The following is a 15,694-nucleotide window of genomic DNA, read 5'->3' as shown; positions in this document are numbered from 1 at the left end:
CACAGCCTCTGCCCTGGTCGCATAAATTTGGCTATGTACTCAAGCAATAAAATCATTGTCTACTAGAAAAACAAAAAAAAAAAACAAAAAACAAACAACAACAACAACAAAAAACCCTCCATAATGGAGCTAATATTCTAATTTGCTGGAAAAACAATAATACATTAAGAAGACAAAGCATAGAGTGAAATATGAAGTGTTGGTGATAATGGGGGTTGAGTGAGGAAAGGAGATTTTTGATAGGGTGGCCAGGGAGTTCCTACTGAGAAGATGACCTTAAGGAATTAGCCACGTGGCTACCTGGGAAAAAGGCATTCCAGGCCAGTGGTTGGGGGCAGCCAGTGTAAAGGGCCTGGGATAGGAGCCTACCTGGGAAGTTCATGGCAGTGAGGAGGCTACTGTGGCTGGAGTGAATTTAAAGGAGAGAGTAGTAGGCATGCAGTTAGAGAAGAGGCAGAGGGAGATAATACAGGGCTTTATGGATCACAGTAAAGATTTCGGCTTTTACTCAAGTGAGATGGGAGACATGGGAGGATTTGGAGCAGAAGAGAGATACGGTTTGACTTACTTTTTAACAGAATCACTATGGATCACACATTAATCACAAATTAAACAAACAGTATTTAACCCTTTATAATAGTTTCCAATGACAATACTATCTATAGAGCCCTGGTAATAAGACACCAAAAGTTATTATTTGGGAATTTCATTATTCTCTGGATCTACATATCATCATGATGTAAATAGTGAAACGTATAATGCATAATACATAAATGCATAATAATATAATGTATGATGATATGGTAATAAATGGATGACCCTAAATATCTCACCATCTGATTCCACATGGTCAGAATATCTTGACGGTGTAATTATTGGACCTTCCAATTGGCTGCTGTAGTGAGAAGATACACAGATCATGACATTGAGAGTAGCTGGAATTTCCTCTCCTCTAGAGACAAATTGCAAAGTTTTAATATCTGTTCTGTAAAGTAAATGTGATTAGAAGTATCTGTTTGCAATACCTATTGAAGAAAAGAAACAATAACTGGTAAATTACAGATACTCAAAATGAGAAAGCCAATTCCACCTAGAAGAGATGAACAAAATTCATTCCAATAAGACCTATTATAAAACTTATTTCTCTTCTTACTTTCTATGTTATGACTTAAAATCCTTTCTATTAGGATAAAATATAGATCATAAATTTCTTTATATAACTATGTACATACACAGAATGTTTGAAATTCTTAAATAATTAATTCAAGTAAAATACATTGATCATAAACTATCATTTTAAGACATAAAACTTCCTACAACTCTATTTAAAGTGTATGTATCATTCATTTTATGATTTAGATGAGTTTGAAGACATTAAGATATTCTATTTTACATTATATTTATTACTAAGAAATCATTTACTTTAAAATTTTTATTTCCCTATATGCTAATGAACCATCTTGTCTACATTACAATTAATTGTGAATATAAATCTGAATATAAAGAGACCTGATGTAAGAGATGTCCTCATTTAAAAAAAAAAAAAAGATGATGCCAATTATTGATCTCTGCTTTCTGAAGTTACCCTGTCTAAGTTATCTAATGGATGACAAACCATCATGGCTTACAAGAGCAATGGTATTGCCCATTGTTCTGAGGTTCAAGATGCAATCAGAGTTCTGCAGAGACTTTGTTGTGAAATGTGAGTCATGTGATGGCATCCAGTTGGGAGCTGCGCCAGACTAAGCTGGGTGAGGGTTCAGCATGGTGTTCCACGTCTGTGGTCTTGGTTCTCCTTGTGAAGTGGCATGTTATCCTTCAGGGCCTTTCTTCCCAGCCAGTTAAACAGGATTTCTTAACAGACAAGCTGGGTTCTAAGAAAGCAAGAGTGGATGTTAGAAAGTCTTTTAAGACTCTGAGGACCTAAACTTGCCTAAAGTCAATTCCTCCATGTTCTGTTGGCCAAAGCAAGTCACAGGCCTAGTTTATAATCCAGAGTTGGGTAGGGGAGTGGGGAAAAAAAAAAAAAGGCTCCCCGCTCTTGAAGGGAGGAAAGATAATCTGTTATTGCCAAGGGGTAAGAACTTAAAAACAGTGATTCATTAGAGGTCACTCTGATAGTATAATGATCTACCACACATACTAAAATAAAATCTAGTTTCTCAAAAATCAAATGAGCTGTGTAGGGCATTGAAAGAATATTCTATGGCAGACATCAAAGATGTTGCTATACGAGATAAATAGCATAAATGACTAGAATACTATGATAACTTCAGAATACAAAAACGTATTTAGATCTATCTTATTTATTATTGCAATAAGCCAAATTATTAGTGGCAAAAATAGCATGCCTGACAATGACAAAACTATCTTATCTTTAGCATTGTTTATAATACCTCTCACTTGTCACACCTTGAAGCTCAGTCGAAAGTGTGAATTGGCTAACGTTGCTGTTTTGTGATCAAATAGGAGGGAGTTCAGTCTTCCTGCAGAAACAGGGAGACAGAACTAATTGGTCTAAGGTAGAAATGCTGTATGCACAAGATACTGAAAAAGCTCTAAGTGCTTTAAAGCCCTAAGTCAAAGATCCAGGAAGTGTTGAAGATATTAGTATCAGAACAGAGACATTTGTATTTGCATTTGTTTATTTACCCTGTTTGAATGTCCCTTGAGATTCACACAAAGAATTCTTTGGTGCAAAGAAAAGGGTATGTGATAGTGATAAACGTTGTGTGGTGTCCAAGTCTACACACAAGACCTGGCTATCTAGACCTCCTAGGTTTTTTAAAGTTACTTTTCTGAGAAATGGTTGATACTATTAGTTATTGGTTAATAGGTTTATTGGTATCAATCAATTATTGGAAATTGTCTTCACAGAGGTGGTTTCCTTCTTTGAGTGCAACCATGCCCGAAGTCATCGCTTTTATACTGAGAGCATTCTTAATCCTGATGCATTTATTGCTTATCCTTGTAGATCCTACAAATCGTTTAAAGTGGTAAGTAAAGTATTTTGCAGTGGAATTTAATTAATAAGTCATTTTTTGAACCATGATCAGCCAACTAAAAACTAGTGCTTTGAGTATGTGGCAAAAAAAAAAAAATGCATCTGCCATTTTGGGAAATAATAGATTCTTCCTCTGTGCAGAGTACTGAACTGTAGCTGGATTGCTGAAGGGTTTAAATAACTAAACCAACTATTTGTATTCTGGTTGTTTCAGCTCTTTTGAAGATTATATCCAATTTTGCTTTTGAGGCCATTTGTTATGCAGTAATTAGATGCTACTGTGTAACAGGCATAAGTCCAGAGCAAACATTTTTCTGTGTATATATTTTAAATGTCATCTTCAAAGATGCCCCAAGAAGCCTGAACCAATCAATAGCTACAACCAAACATATTACTATTTACTTGGAACATGAAAATTATTTTATTAAAATTTAATTATTTATACAGAGCAGAACTAAGGCATGGATAGCTCACAGGAGTTCCACACAGATCAATAAAGGATAAAATACCAAATCTGATTTTGCTTGAGTCATAAAGCACGCGGTGCCAGATCTGAGCTAAATGTATTTTTCATTTGGTTATCACTATGAAAAGGAGAAAGAAAATCTATTTTGTAGTGGGAAGTGGAAAGATTTTCCTTCTTATGCTTTACAGACCTAATTCCCTGTTTTATGAGGGTAGAAAAATGTGGGGTCTCCAGCTCGAGTGTATTGTAAGTGATAGCACTTTGTGAATAAGTGCAGGGTCGGGACAAGAATAAGCATTTCCCCCCTCTTACACAGCAATGTGACTCGATGCCCTCAGGCCAACTTCTCCATCTCCGAGCCAGTTGTTCTTACTCAAAGCATGGCCTGGTGACCTGCCATGCTCAGGAAGCTTGGCAGCCAAACACTAGCATTTCCCCAATAACCTCCTTCTACGCCTCTTCCTCCTTCCAGCCCCAGATGCTGCTCTGTGTGGCTAAAGAGGATCTTGGCACTTACACTGAAGGCAGGTAGGAGAGGCCCTCAGAATCACAGTATATTCAGAGATAATGGGGCACAATTTGCAAAACGGGAGAAGCTTAGGCTCCTGTGCCACATGGATGCTAAGTCTGGCTACAATCTAGAGAACATTGCATCAATTTCCTTGACGTGTTCTATTGTGCTTCTACCCAAACAGCCATAAAAAGGAAGTGAAATGAAATAAATAGAACAGAATAAAATAAAATAAAATAAAATAAAATAAAATAAAATAAAATAAAATAAAAAGATGAAGTAGGAATTCTAGAACCAGACTGTCTGGTTCACATCTGTGTCCCCTCACTTACTAGACACCCATCATTGGACAAATTGTTTAACTGTTCCACATTTGGTTTCCTCATCTGTTAGATAGGAGGCTAAAAGCACTGCAATAATAAAGAGCTTGTGAGGATTAATTAGTTAAATGCACGTAAAGTGCTTAAAAATGCCTGGCAAGTGGTAAGTATTTAATAAATATGAGCCCTTTTATTATTATTACAAATTTTTTCTTTGTTAAAAATAGAGTTTTACATGGGATGTTTTACTACAATCCTAGCCTAAATGTTCATGGTTTATGAATCTGTTCAAAACCTAAAATAACAAATATTCAAACACAGCTACCCATATTTTTTAAAGTTAACATTTTGTTAGTGTCGCTTTAGATTTTAAAATACAGGGTTCAAACTGAACTACCTCTCATTCCCTTCACACCCTCCCCCGAGGCAAGGTTTGAAATGAATCCTAAATGTATCAGATAAATAGTATTATACTGTATCTTTCTGAATTTGCTTTTTTGTTGTTCAATTTTATAAATTTGAGATCTACATTGATATATGTAAATCTAATGTATTTATTTTATAGGAATCAGTCACAATGTATTTATTCATTTCTCTACCAATAAGCGTTTTGGTTGTTTGCAGTTTTTGTTATTAAAAACAGTTCTGCAGTAAACACTTCTGTATGTCTGCTAGTGTGCTTGTGCAGAAGTTTGTTTATGTCATGTAATACAAGTGAAATTGTCGAAGCTTATGTGCATTTCTGTCTTTTTTTTTTTTTTTTTTTAAGATTTTATTCACTTAGAAAGAGAGAGAGTGCAAGCCGGGAAAGGAGCAGAGGGAGAAGGACAAGTAGAGCTTGATGCAGGGCTTGATCCCATGTCCCCTAGTTCATGACCTGAGCTGAAATCAGGAGTCGGACACATAACCGACTGAGCCACCCAGGGGCCCCACACTTCTGTCTTTGTTAGACATTACCAAATTGCTATCTGCAATGTCTGTCCATTTACATTCCCATCAGGATCAAATGAGAATCCTACACATGTCGTCACCACTACTTGATGTTGCAGATTGTTTTTATTTTTGCAAATCTGCTGAGTATAAAATTGTATGTTGTTTTAATTAGCACATTCCTGACAACTAGTAATATTGAGCATCTTTTTACATAGTTATCAACTATTTGACTTTCCTCTTCTGTGGATTATCTATTCATAGCATTTACTTATTTTTCTAAGAGGCTATTTTTCCCCTCTTGGTTGTTTTTATTTATTTATTTTTTTGAAAACAGTCGGGCAATTTAGTCATTTTTAAATGCATATGCTTTATTTAAATTTCAAAGCTTTATTGTAGTTTAATAATGTAAAGAGTTTATTGAAGATCAATATTTCTAATTACATTTCTAACTACCTCCTATTTTCTTTATCAGGGAAATTGCTTCCATTGTCCCAAAGAAGGTTGCCCAACAATGGGTCATTTTGCTGATAGATTTCACCTCAAAAATATGCAACCTAATAGATCATATTATTTTTTAAACACAGGGACTCTTTCCCCGTTTGCCCGTAAGTATTGTAGCTCTATTTTATTGTAATGCTTTAAGATACTTATCTTTAAAAATTCAACAGTTTTTACTGAGTGTCTACTAAATTATGGGGCATTGGGCCAGACTCTGAGGATGCAGTGAGGAGCAAGACAGTGAGTTTAGACTAGTGGGGAGTTTCAGTCCCAGGTCATAAATGTTCTGCTAGGAGACATGCAAAGGAGGGACTGCCACAAGTCAAGGGAGCTTTCTGAGGGAAGGTGATTTCTAAGTAGATTCCTGAAAGATGAGTCCGTAGGAGAAGGAAATGAGAGCATTCCAGACAGAAGGAACTGCACACATCAGTGCCTAGAGGCGAGAGAGAGCTGAATCTGAGAGAAGAACACCTTATCAGGACTGTGGAGACCAGGAAGAGAGTAATAGGAGATGAGGCAGGAGAAGTAAATTAAGTCAAATAATGAAACTGTGTGTCATGTGGGGAGCTCGGACTTTATCTGTAAGCCATGGAAAGCCTGAAAGGTCTTAAGATTATCAGATTTGTTTCTTAAAAAGTCATTCTAGTTGTTGCATGAATTAGAAGGAGACAAGATGGAGGCAGAATGACCTGTTATGACAAGTGTTGCCTCACCACCATGTAACGTGATGGGTATGTTAACTAACCTTATAGTACTAATCATTTCACAATATATTGTTATAGGTATATCACGATGTACACCTACACAATGTTTACATCTCAATAAAGCTAGACAGAAAGGTAGGAGACAAGGAGAAAGTGCAGACACAGTTGGCTGATGAATGGATTTGAAGGATGCAGAGAGTCGAGAAGTCAAGGATGATTCTGGCTAGGTGACTGATATTCCATTCGCTGTACTTGATAACACAGGAAGAAAGGCTGGCTTGGAGGAAGTTGATGGGCTCGGTTTCTAACTTAGCAGGTTTTGAGATGCCTTGGGATAGGGGATGGGCATGCCCACAAGGCAGTCAGAGATATGGGCTACCGATGTGATCTACAGATAGAGATGTGAGACATATACCTGTGTGTAGACAGCAATCAGGGCTGTGCAGGTGGATGATGTAATTACCCAAGAAATGTGAATCAAAGGAGAAGGGAGCAGAGAGAGAGAGCCTGCAAAGGAGACTGAGGCAAGTCTCCATCTGTTTCAGACGGACAAAAGAAAACAGGTGTGGAGAGCAGTAAAAGGAGTCATGAAAAAAAAGACACATGAGGAAGGGAAGGACGCATACACTGCACCAAATATACTAAGAAGTCAGATGAAATAGAGCCCGAGAGCTCATGGGATGAAGCACCAATTCCATCACGGGGAGTCTGGGGAGAGGGGTTTCAGCGGAGGGGGGGCAGTGAGGTAGGCTGAGGAGGGAAGGAGAACTCTGGCAACGATTAACTCAGGAATTGAAAATGCTCTCTGGTAGATTTTTTCTCCTTTCAGACATTTTTCAAACAATTTTAGGAAGAATTGCGGTTTTGTTCAACGCGTTATTAAACATACAACAATTTCAGAATTCACAGTAAAAGATCTGTTCCGTTCCAGATTTTTCAAAGTGACACTTGGCCACTTGCAAAGGATTTCTTCTGTTAGGATTTGTGCTATCCCCGGCCTGTGCTAACTGGGTATTCTGAGCACATAGAGAGAGCGAGCGAGAGAGGAAGGGGCAACTCTCTTTGCCTCTCATTATAAAAGCACAGGCCCTCTTGCCTGATAGGTTTTCTAGATTTATTCTGGATTAGCTGCCAAACCAGAGCCAATAAAAACCTGGCTGTGCAAAGTATGTGTGCTGCAGAATACAAATGTAGTAGAAGAAAGAAAACACATACTTCCACTTTAAAAAGTCATCAAAATGCTTCGAAAAATTAAAGAATTTTCTTTAAAGACTATCATGACACTATTTACTTTTGTAAAATGAAAACATACATTTATATGTATTTTTAAATGTAGTTTTAAACCAAATTCACACAAGCTATATAAAGTTGTACTTTTTAGTGAACACAAACTACCTTGTTCAAGGCTGAAAGTTGTGTTCCCGTCAAAGTGCCCAGGAGGTCATGCTTTTCTCATGTTTTCACCTCCTCATTTTCTCTCATTCTCTCTCTCTCTCTCTTATTTTTTTTCTTGCATTTCCAGGTTGGAGGCACAAATTATCTGTCAAACTTGATGGGAACAACGTCACTCAGGGGAGCATATTTCTCCGTGTAGGTGGAACAGCTGGCAAGATGGAAGAGTTCGTGATGGCCAGGTAGGCCAGTGCCAGACTAGAGAGTGGCAGGTGGCACAGTGCTGGGCACTCGGGCAGCCTGGATCATTCAGCAACTCCATCTTTTCCCAAAGCAGAATGCCACAGGCTGTCATGACATATTTGACTTTTCGCTTCTGGTTTTCCAGATATAAAATTGAAATCATAGGCTCTATTTTCTTTATGGCTCCACCTACAAACAGAAAGGTTAGAAAATGATGGCATAAAATTATAGATCCAGATAATAAAGCAAGCAGGCAATAAACAGATATTGTTAATCCAGTCCATTAACGTTATACAGATTTTGTTTTAGGTTCCAATTACTTATGGAATAAAACATTTATATAAACAGCCAGATTTCTAATAAGCTGTTTGAATAGCATGCACATAGGACACATGTTGGAATAGTCAAAGGTGGGAATAATTCAGCAGAGACATTCACTGTGTACCTTTGGCTAAAGTCCCCTTTTCTCTTTTCTTTGGTCGGCCTTAGCATTTTTGTATCAGATTCCACTTATGTTGTTTAATTCTGAATCCATTTCTGAATTAACGTTATGCACACTAATTAGAGGCTGCCTTTTTGCAAACCAATGAATGGATTCGATTTTTGCCTCTTTGCTTTCCATCATCTTCAAAGAGTAGACAAAGGCATGAAAAACAAGAGATTTCTGTGATTATTTTGTCAGCTGAAGGATGCATTCGATTAATCATTCTGGCCAATTGTGCACCTCACCTTCTCTCAGTGCACCTGCCTGATCTAACAGTTCAGCCTGTGATCCTCTGGACCCTGGTTCGTGCATATGCTCCAGCTGCCTTTCCAGCCTGGTCTCCCACCATCTGGCTTTTTCAGCTTTGGCTCAACTAGATTACCCTGATTGCAGGACCCAGCATTGACTAGATCTCATCCTTCCCTTTCTTCCCGGCTTCACTCATGCTGTTGCTCTGTTCCAATACCCTTCCCTGTCCTAGCATATCTCATTTCCACATGTTCTTCATGTCTCCATTAAGCTAGTTCTCAGAGAGCAGTTCAAAACAATCGATGGATCCCATGCCTGTGGCTCTGAGGCCCACAGGATATTGCCTAAGGCTAGGCAATTTAAGCCTTGCAGAAAGGCCTCCGACCTGGGGCAGGTGGGAACAAATAGGCAGTTCCCACCCTCCTAAAAATGTGTAAGAATATTTTGGGGTGCCTGAGTCAGGCTCAGTCAGTTGGGCATCCAACTCTTGGTTTCAGCTCAGGTCATGATTTCAGTGTCGTGAGATGGAGCCCCACTTGGGGCTCCACACTCAGTGGGAAGTCTGCTGGAGATTTTTTCCCTCTGCTCCTCCCATGTGCTTACACTGGCACATGTGCTCTCTCAAATAAATAAAATAGTTTTTAAAATGTATAAGAATATTTTGAGATCCCTGCATTTCTTTTGCGTATATGTAAGGAAGCTGTTTGTCATCTTGGTGCATAGCCATCTGATCCTGTTTTAGGAATAAGTCAGCATTTCTGATTCACAGGAGATGTCTCATCTCCAAATGAAGTCAGATAAATGCATCTGCATGCTCTCTATTCCTATTTTTCAATCAGGCGTCAAGAGTCTGGCCCCTCCCTGTGGATTATAGTTTAGTCATGTGGGCTTCTAATGACACTGTTATGAAGGTCTGCACAATAGGTTCACCGAGTGAAGGCAGTTCAGGGAGCAATAGGGAGATTACCGCTAAGAAGCTGAAAGAAAGTTGCCTTCTGGTAATTTAAGCAATTAATTCTATATGGAATGGAATAAGTCCCCAGGAATAGCAACATTCATTCATTCACTCAACAAACATTTAAATGCCCACTGTGTGGCAAGAATTGTTCTGATTGCTAGGAATACAGCCACAGGTCCTGTTCTGGTGGAGCTTTTCTTGCAGTGAGAGGAGCTAGACAATCAATGAACAATGGAAGAAGGAAACAGCAGGAATTGGGAAATCACATCTGGTATAATTTTGCCTTGGAAAAGAGATGCTTTATGCCTCATTTCTCTGTTTTATTGCCATGCTCACCAAAACATCTTTTGATAACTACTTTGGTTACACAGTTCTTTTCATCCAGATAAAGAAGTTATCAGGGAGAGAGAGTCGGAGGACATTTCAGTTAATAAAGAGAAAGCATTTCTCCATTGTGAACAGATAGATGAGTTTTCTGTGAATTTAGCTCCTCGTTGACAGTTTGATCATTTCTGGGTGTCAGTAAAATCTGGTTTCTGATACTATAAAGCCACGTCCAAGACCTTTCATTGTGGAGATCCAATCAAGATAATGCCTCTGTAGACATTCCGCAACATCAACTAGTCAGGCTTCCCATTTACCTCACCCTTCCTTTCAAGCTTCAGAACTCTGCTATTCCAAGAGGCTGATTGATGTGGACGAAAAGGTTAAATCTCTTGTAAGCAACTGCCAGCGGATATAACTACCTTTTTCATGGTACACACAGATGTGGCTTCACTTCAGCATCAAGAATACCCAGTGTGACCTTAGGAATCTTTTTTTTTTTTTTCTCTATTTACAGTGGAACACTTAAGCCAGGCATGACTTATACAAAATTAATTGATGCAGACGTTAATGTTGGAAATGTTACAAATATGGAGTTCATTTGGAAGGAACATTTGTTTGGACGTTCTCAGAATAAGTTGGGAGCAGAAGTGGTGACAGATATATCTGGAAAATACGGATACGAGTAAGTAGTACTTTTTCTCTTGTATTTTCAAACAGAGTCTAAATTTTTAATAGTATTTAAAACTTAATTTGAAATTTGCAACTAGTATAAAAATTTGTACATCTTGAAGTCTTGCAAAGAAAACTTATGTAAGAAATCAACATTATATTTGCAAAAGTGTTCATAAAATAATACTCATTAAACTAGATCAAGCATGTCTCTTTTACCTCCTAGAGTCATATTAATATCCTTTTTATTCCCCTTAAAATTTTTCAGATCTACCTTCTGTAGCCAGGACATTATGGGACCCAATATTGCCCAGATCCTGAACCCATGCTAATCTCAGATACAGTCTTGATGGATTTGTTTAATGGGAGCAATGAAAGAAAGAATTTCCTTCTAGTTGGTATCTGAACCACACTTGGCCTTGGTGAATGAAATAGAAAAATACAGTTGTTACTGTTTTCTATATAGAATGTTTTTCTCATTGATAAACTTTGTAAGTGCCTTGAAAACAGACTGAGTCCTAGGACAGGGTACAGTATGGTAACTGTTAGAATCTGGATATCGGTGACAAAATAAAGCCTTGTTGGAATTTTCCTGAATGAGAGGAGGTGATGCCAAAGCGTGATGGTATAAATTCACTGCGCAAAAGTTGGACTCTGTCTGGTTGAGTACTTGAAGTACATATTGAATATTTCCAGGTAGCATAATCATCGTCCTGAAGTGATTTAAAAAATATTTATTATGTTGTTAAATCCTGCTAAGACCAATCATGGCTCCCGTTCGTGCTATGTAGGTGATGATAACCCTGTGGGTTGATATGTCTATGTATTAATAGTGAAAACCGATGAGTGTACTTTCGTATTTCCAAGATGCTCCTTGGTCTTCAGATATGTGTGAAGGGGGGCTTATCTGTGACTGTCCAACAGTTAGCAAAAGGCCCTGAGGATCATCAGCCCCCTTCTCTAGAAGCACCCCTGCCTTGAGAGAATTACTCCTCTCTGGGCCTTGAAAGCCCCATTACAAATTTGCATTTTGCCTAAAGGCACGGTCTCATTTGTAAAGCACTTGACTATCCCTTTGTGTTTGCAGTAGTAGTACTGTAATATTTAAGTATGTCAATTTTTTAAAACCTTGCTTCAATTTTTTTTTGTAATCCAGTTGTCCTTATCCAGTTCAAATCAAAGATGACTGTTTTTATTTGCTCTATTTTCTAATGGGTTTAGTGTTTAGCCCACAACACCGCACTATAAATGTTACTGAAAAGAAATGATGACAGATCCTTTGCAGAAGTTTTCTTGATTCTCCTTGGTGCCCTGCTGCCAAATGAACCTCAAGAAGAGGCCCCTGGATGTTCTTGAGCTTGTGTTGGGGCAGAAATCGGAGATCCAAGTGGCATGGCTCTTTCACATTTGAGGATGAGACTCAAGGAGGAAGGAGGAAAGGAGATGCGGACATATTTTGGCATGATCTGGCTGATTGTCTGCTGTCTGGTAGGCCTGTCCACCCTGGGCCTCGGCCCGCCCAGGAGCAGGAGTCCCATGAGCAGCCCCGTGGGAGGGTCTGAGTCCTCCTGAGTGACCGTATGGCAGCCCCAGTTTCTCAGCAACCTGGTGGTGGAGTCAGCCCCAGGCCTCCGGGGTCAGGAAACTTTCCTGTGCAAGCAACTGTCCTGACCCTGCACTGTTCTCTGCTCAGCCTTTCTGGATTTTTTGGAAAAGGGCTTGGCCACCAGCGGGAAGAATTATGGATCAAGAAGCAGCATTAGGCTCTGTGAGTCCTGGCCTGCCTCCTAGCGCAAGAGGCCTCTTGGCTGGCTCTTTCTAAGCTTGAAAAAGACAAATGAGAGTCAATTAACTTCTGGAAACCTATTTTAATAAAACACAAACTTCTGTTCCATAGATCTTACTATCTGTTCTTTTTATTCTTCTTCTTTGCATTGTAAGAATGTTGCGGGGATGAAAAATTGTGCATGGAGTATCTAGGCAAGGGAGTTCTGAAAGTTTAGAATGACAACATTGTTTTCCTTGTGTATTGTTCCCTAAGAAAGCACTAAAAAATGATGTCCTTTCTCCCTGAGTGCCCTGCACTATAGCAACTCAGTATTTGGAGGCAGCAGATGTTGGAGCAAGGACTGTTAGGAAATTCTACTCCTTGAATGGTCTGCCATTTATGGTGAGAGTGGCTTCCAATCCAGTGAGCCATTAGGCCTCCTCCACCCCTCATTGCCAGTAATTTGCTGATGTCTTGTCATCATATCACCCCGAATGCTCAGCTCCAAACTTGTTGACATGAGCGTCCCGTTCTCTGACCACAACTCTGTCTCTTCAGGCTCCCCAATGACATTCTCAGACATTCTGGCTTCTGATCTATTTCCATTACCATCTAGTTTCTCTAAATCCACCAACCAACCCAATTTCCTTTCATACCCAGCTTAAGCTGGTTGGTAATTAGATCAATAATAATGCCTAAAATGCCCTAAACACCATTTTTCTCTCTTTCTTTTTGTATCCTGTTAAGTAAAACTTCTACCTGAGAGCACCCTTTCTCTAGGCCAGCACCTGAACAGTTGAGTGCTACCGAGAAGGTCACATCACAGGAGGGCTGATGTAACTATAAGTCAGCCATCAACAGTCCTGAAATTCTACGTATTTTTTTGTGGGGTCTCCCACTCTGAACTCTCCCTCTACTTTGTACAAAAAAAAAAAAAAAAAACAGAGGACATCAGAGAGCAAATCTCCTCTCTTTTTGATCAAGTCTATCAGGTGCCTACATCTGCATCCATTCATTCCATCCTTTTTCTAGTAAGGAAGCAGCCCTGTTCCCATCCAAGGTCAATGCCCACCCCATGCATTGGCTCTCACCATCTCCTGCTTTCTTGGGAACATTGCCCTATTGGTAACATTCTCCTTCTTTTGTATATGCAACATTTCATTGCATCAGATTTTTAGAAGTCTAAGTCTCTTCCACTGGGTAAAAAAATTATTTTCAATGCTAAATTGCCCTTTACTCCCATCTGACCACGGAACAACTCTCACTAACATTCCCAGTGACCACCAATCACTAAGTTAATTCAGAGATTTTACTCATTTGTTCCATCCCTCATTAGAATTCAACACTGTCATTGACTACCTCCTGCTCTCTTACTTTTTAAAATTAAAAGAAGACGCCTGGGTGGCTCAGCGGTTGAGCGTCTGTCTGCCTTTTACTCAGGGCATGATCCCGGAGTCCCCGGATTAAGTCCCACATTAGGCTTCCTGCATGGAGCCTGCTTCTCCCATGAATAAATAAATAAAATATTTAAAAATATACATAAAAATAAAAGAAAAATGCTTTTTACTTTTTATTGTAGAAATTTTGAAATATTTGCAGCAGCAGAGAAATTAGTTAAATAGAACCTCTGAGTTCTTGTCAAACAGTTTAAGAATTTTCAGATTTTGCCAATTCTGTTCTATGAGTATGGACATAAACACACACTCCATGTTTTTGTTGTGGGTATTTTTGCTATAATTTTTTTAAAAAGATTGTATGTATGTATGTATGTATTTATTTATTTATTTATTTTTGAAAGAGAAGAGGGCAGGAGAAGCAGAGGGAGGGGAAAGAATCTCCAGCAGATTCCATGCTGAGCACAGAGCCTCACTCAGGCTCCCCATCTCACAACCCTGAGATCACCACCTGAGCTGAAACCAAGAGATGGATGTTCAACCGACTGAACTACCAGGCACCCCTGGAATATTTTATTTTTAATATATTTTTAATAGTATTATGCTAAGCATAATACTGTTTCTTCCATTTATACTTCAAAAAAAAAGGATTAATAATCATCCTTTTTCTTTAAAGTAGGTTCCATGCTCAATGTGGAGTCCAGAGAAGGACCTGAATTTACAACCCTGATATCAAGACTTGAGCTGAGGTCAAGAGTCAGATGTTTAACTGACTGAGCCACTCAGGCACCCCCAACAATAATCATTTTTAAATGAACTTCAGATTAAAAAATCTTAGATTTAAGATTACTTAATATCATCTTATATTAAGGTTGTTTTTATATTTCTAAGATTGCCTGAAAAATGTCTTTTGGCAGTGAGTTTATTTAAACTGGGAGCCAAGCAAAATCCATACACTGCCTCTGATTGACTTGTCCCTAAATCTCGTTTCATTTATACCAGTTCCTCCTTGCTCTTCTCACACACCAGTTATTAAAGAAACCAAGCCACCCATCCTGGAAATTTTCTCACATTCAGCTGATGGAACCCTCTTAGTATCATTTCCCACATTTCTCAATCCTGTGTATTTCCTGTAAACCAGTTCTTATGTTAAGAGACATGATGAGACTCAGGTTCCTGGGCAGAGGGATCTGAGCACCCACCTGCATGGCCTGCAGAATGGGCCATTTCTGCACCCGACTTGTAGCTCTCTCTCACTTACTCATGCTTTCTCTCTCTCTCTCTCTCTCTTTCTCTCTCTTTATAAAGAGTTGTGAATGTATTAGCACCTTATATAGTTGAAAGGTCTATACCACTGAGAGTTGTGGGTAGAAGAGAATATCAGATGGCTGTGCACCTGGTTATTAATGCATAGGCTAAGAGGAGAGAGTGCCTGAAGAAAAGTTTGCTGGCAAGAGTTTGTGCTCTGGGAAGAGTGGAGGAAACAGCAAATGGCTGTGTGAAGATCCAGTTATAGAAGAGGCATCGAACTCTGCACTCTGTCTGGGGCGAGAGAAGGTAGACGAGAAAGACAAGCTAAGGAAGCTTCAGATACCCGGCTGAGTTGTGGGACTCTCTCCCCAGGCTTGTAAGATCCAAGCAGTAATAGGAATTATTACCCTGCTTCCCAGAGCCCTCGGGTTTTGTTGACTCTGGAGCTCTCCAGAACAAGCCCAGGGCCTCGGGAACAGAAACGTAGGCCAAGTTATTGTTTCCCAGCCTCTTAAAACCTCAG

The 15,694-nt window shown here is 39.1% G+C and overlaps 1 protein-coding gene across 1 annotated transcript in view; it reads left to right on the top strand.

Annotated features, from left to right (window-relative positions):
• PNLIPRP3 (pancreatic lipase related protein 3) overlaps positions 1-11,532 on the top strand; it is a 33,274-nt gene extending 21,742 nt beyond the window's left edge. Inside the window, exons 8-12 of the mRNA XM_041745389.1 lie at positions 2,878-2,996; positions 5,707-5,839; positions 7,959-8,070; positions 10,604-10,771; positions 11,027-11,532. Of these exons, the coding sequence (XP_041601323.1) occupies positions 2,878-2,996; positions 5,707-5,839; positions 7,959-8,070; positions 10,604-10,771; positions 11,027-11,090 (596 nt within the window). The 3' untranslated portion in view covers positions 11,091-11,532. The remainder of the gene's footprint in view (positions 1-2,877; positions 2,997-5,706; positions 5,840-7,958; positions 8,071-10,603; positions 10,772-11,026) is intronic.
• The last annotated feature ends 4,162 nt before the right edge of the window (positions 11,533-15,694 follow it).

This window comes from Vulpes lagopus, chromosome 2 (genome assembly GCF_018345385.1).
Source record: "Vulpes lagopus strain Blue_001 chromosome 2, ASM1834538v1, whole genome shotgun sequence".
NCBI lineage: Eukaryota > Metazoa > Chordata > Mammalia > Carnivora > Canidae > Vulpes > Vulpes lagopus.
The sequence above is the reverse complement of the archived record's forward strand: the minus strand, read 5'-3'. Positions and strand labels throughout refer to the sequence as shown.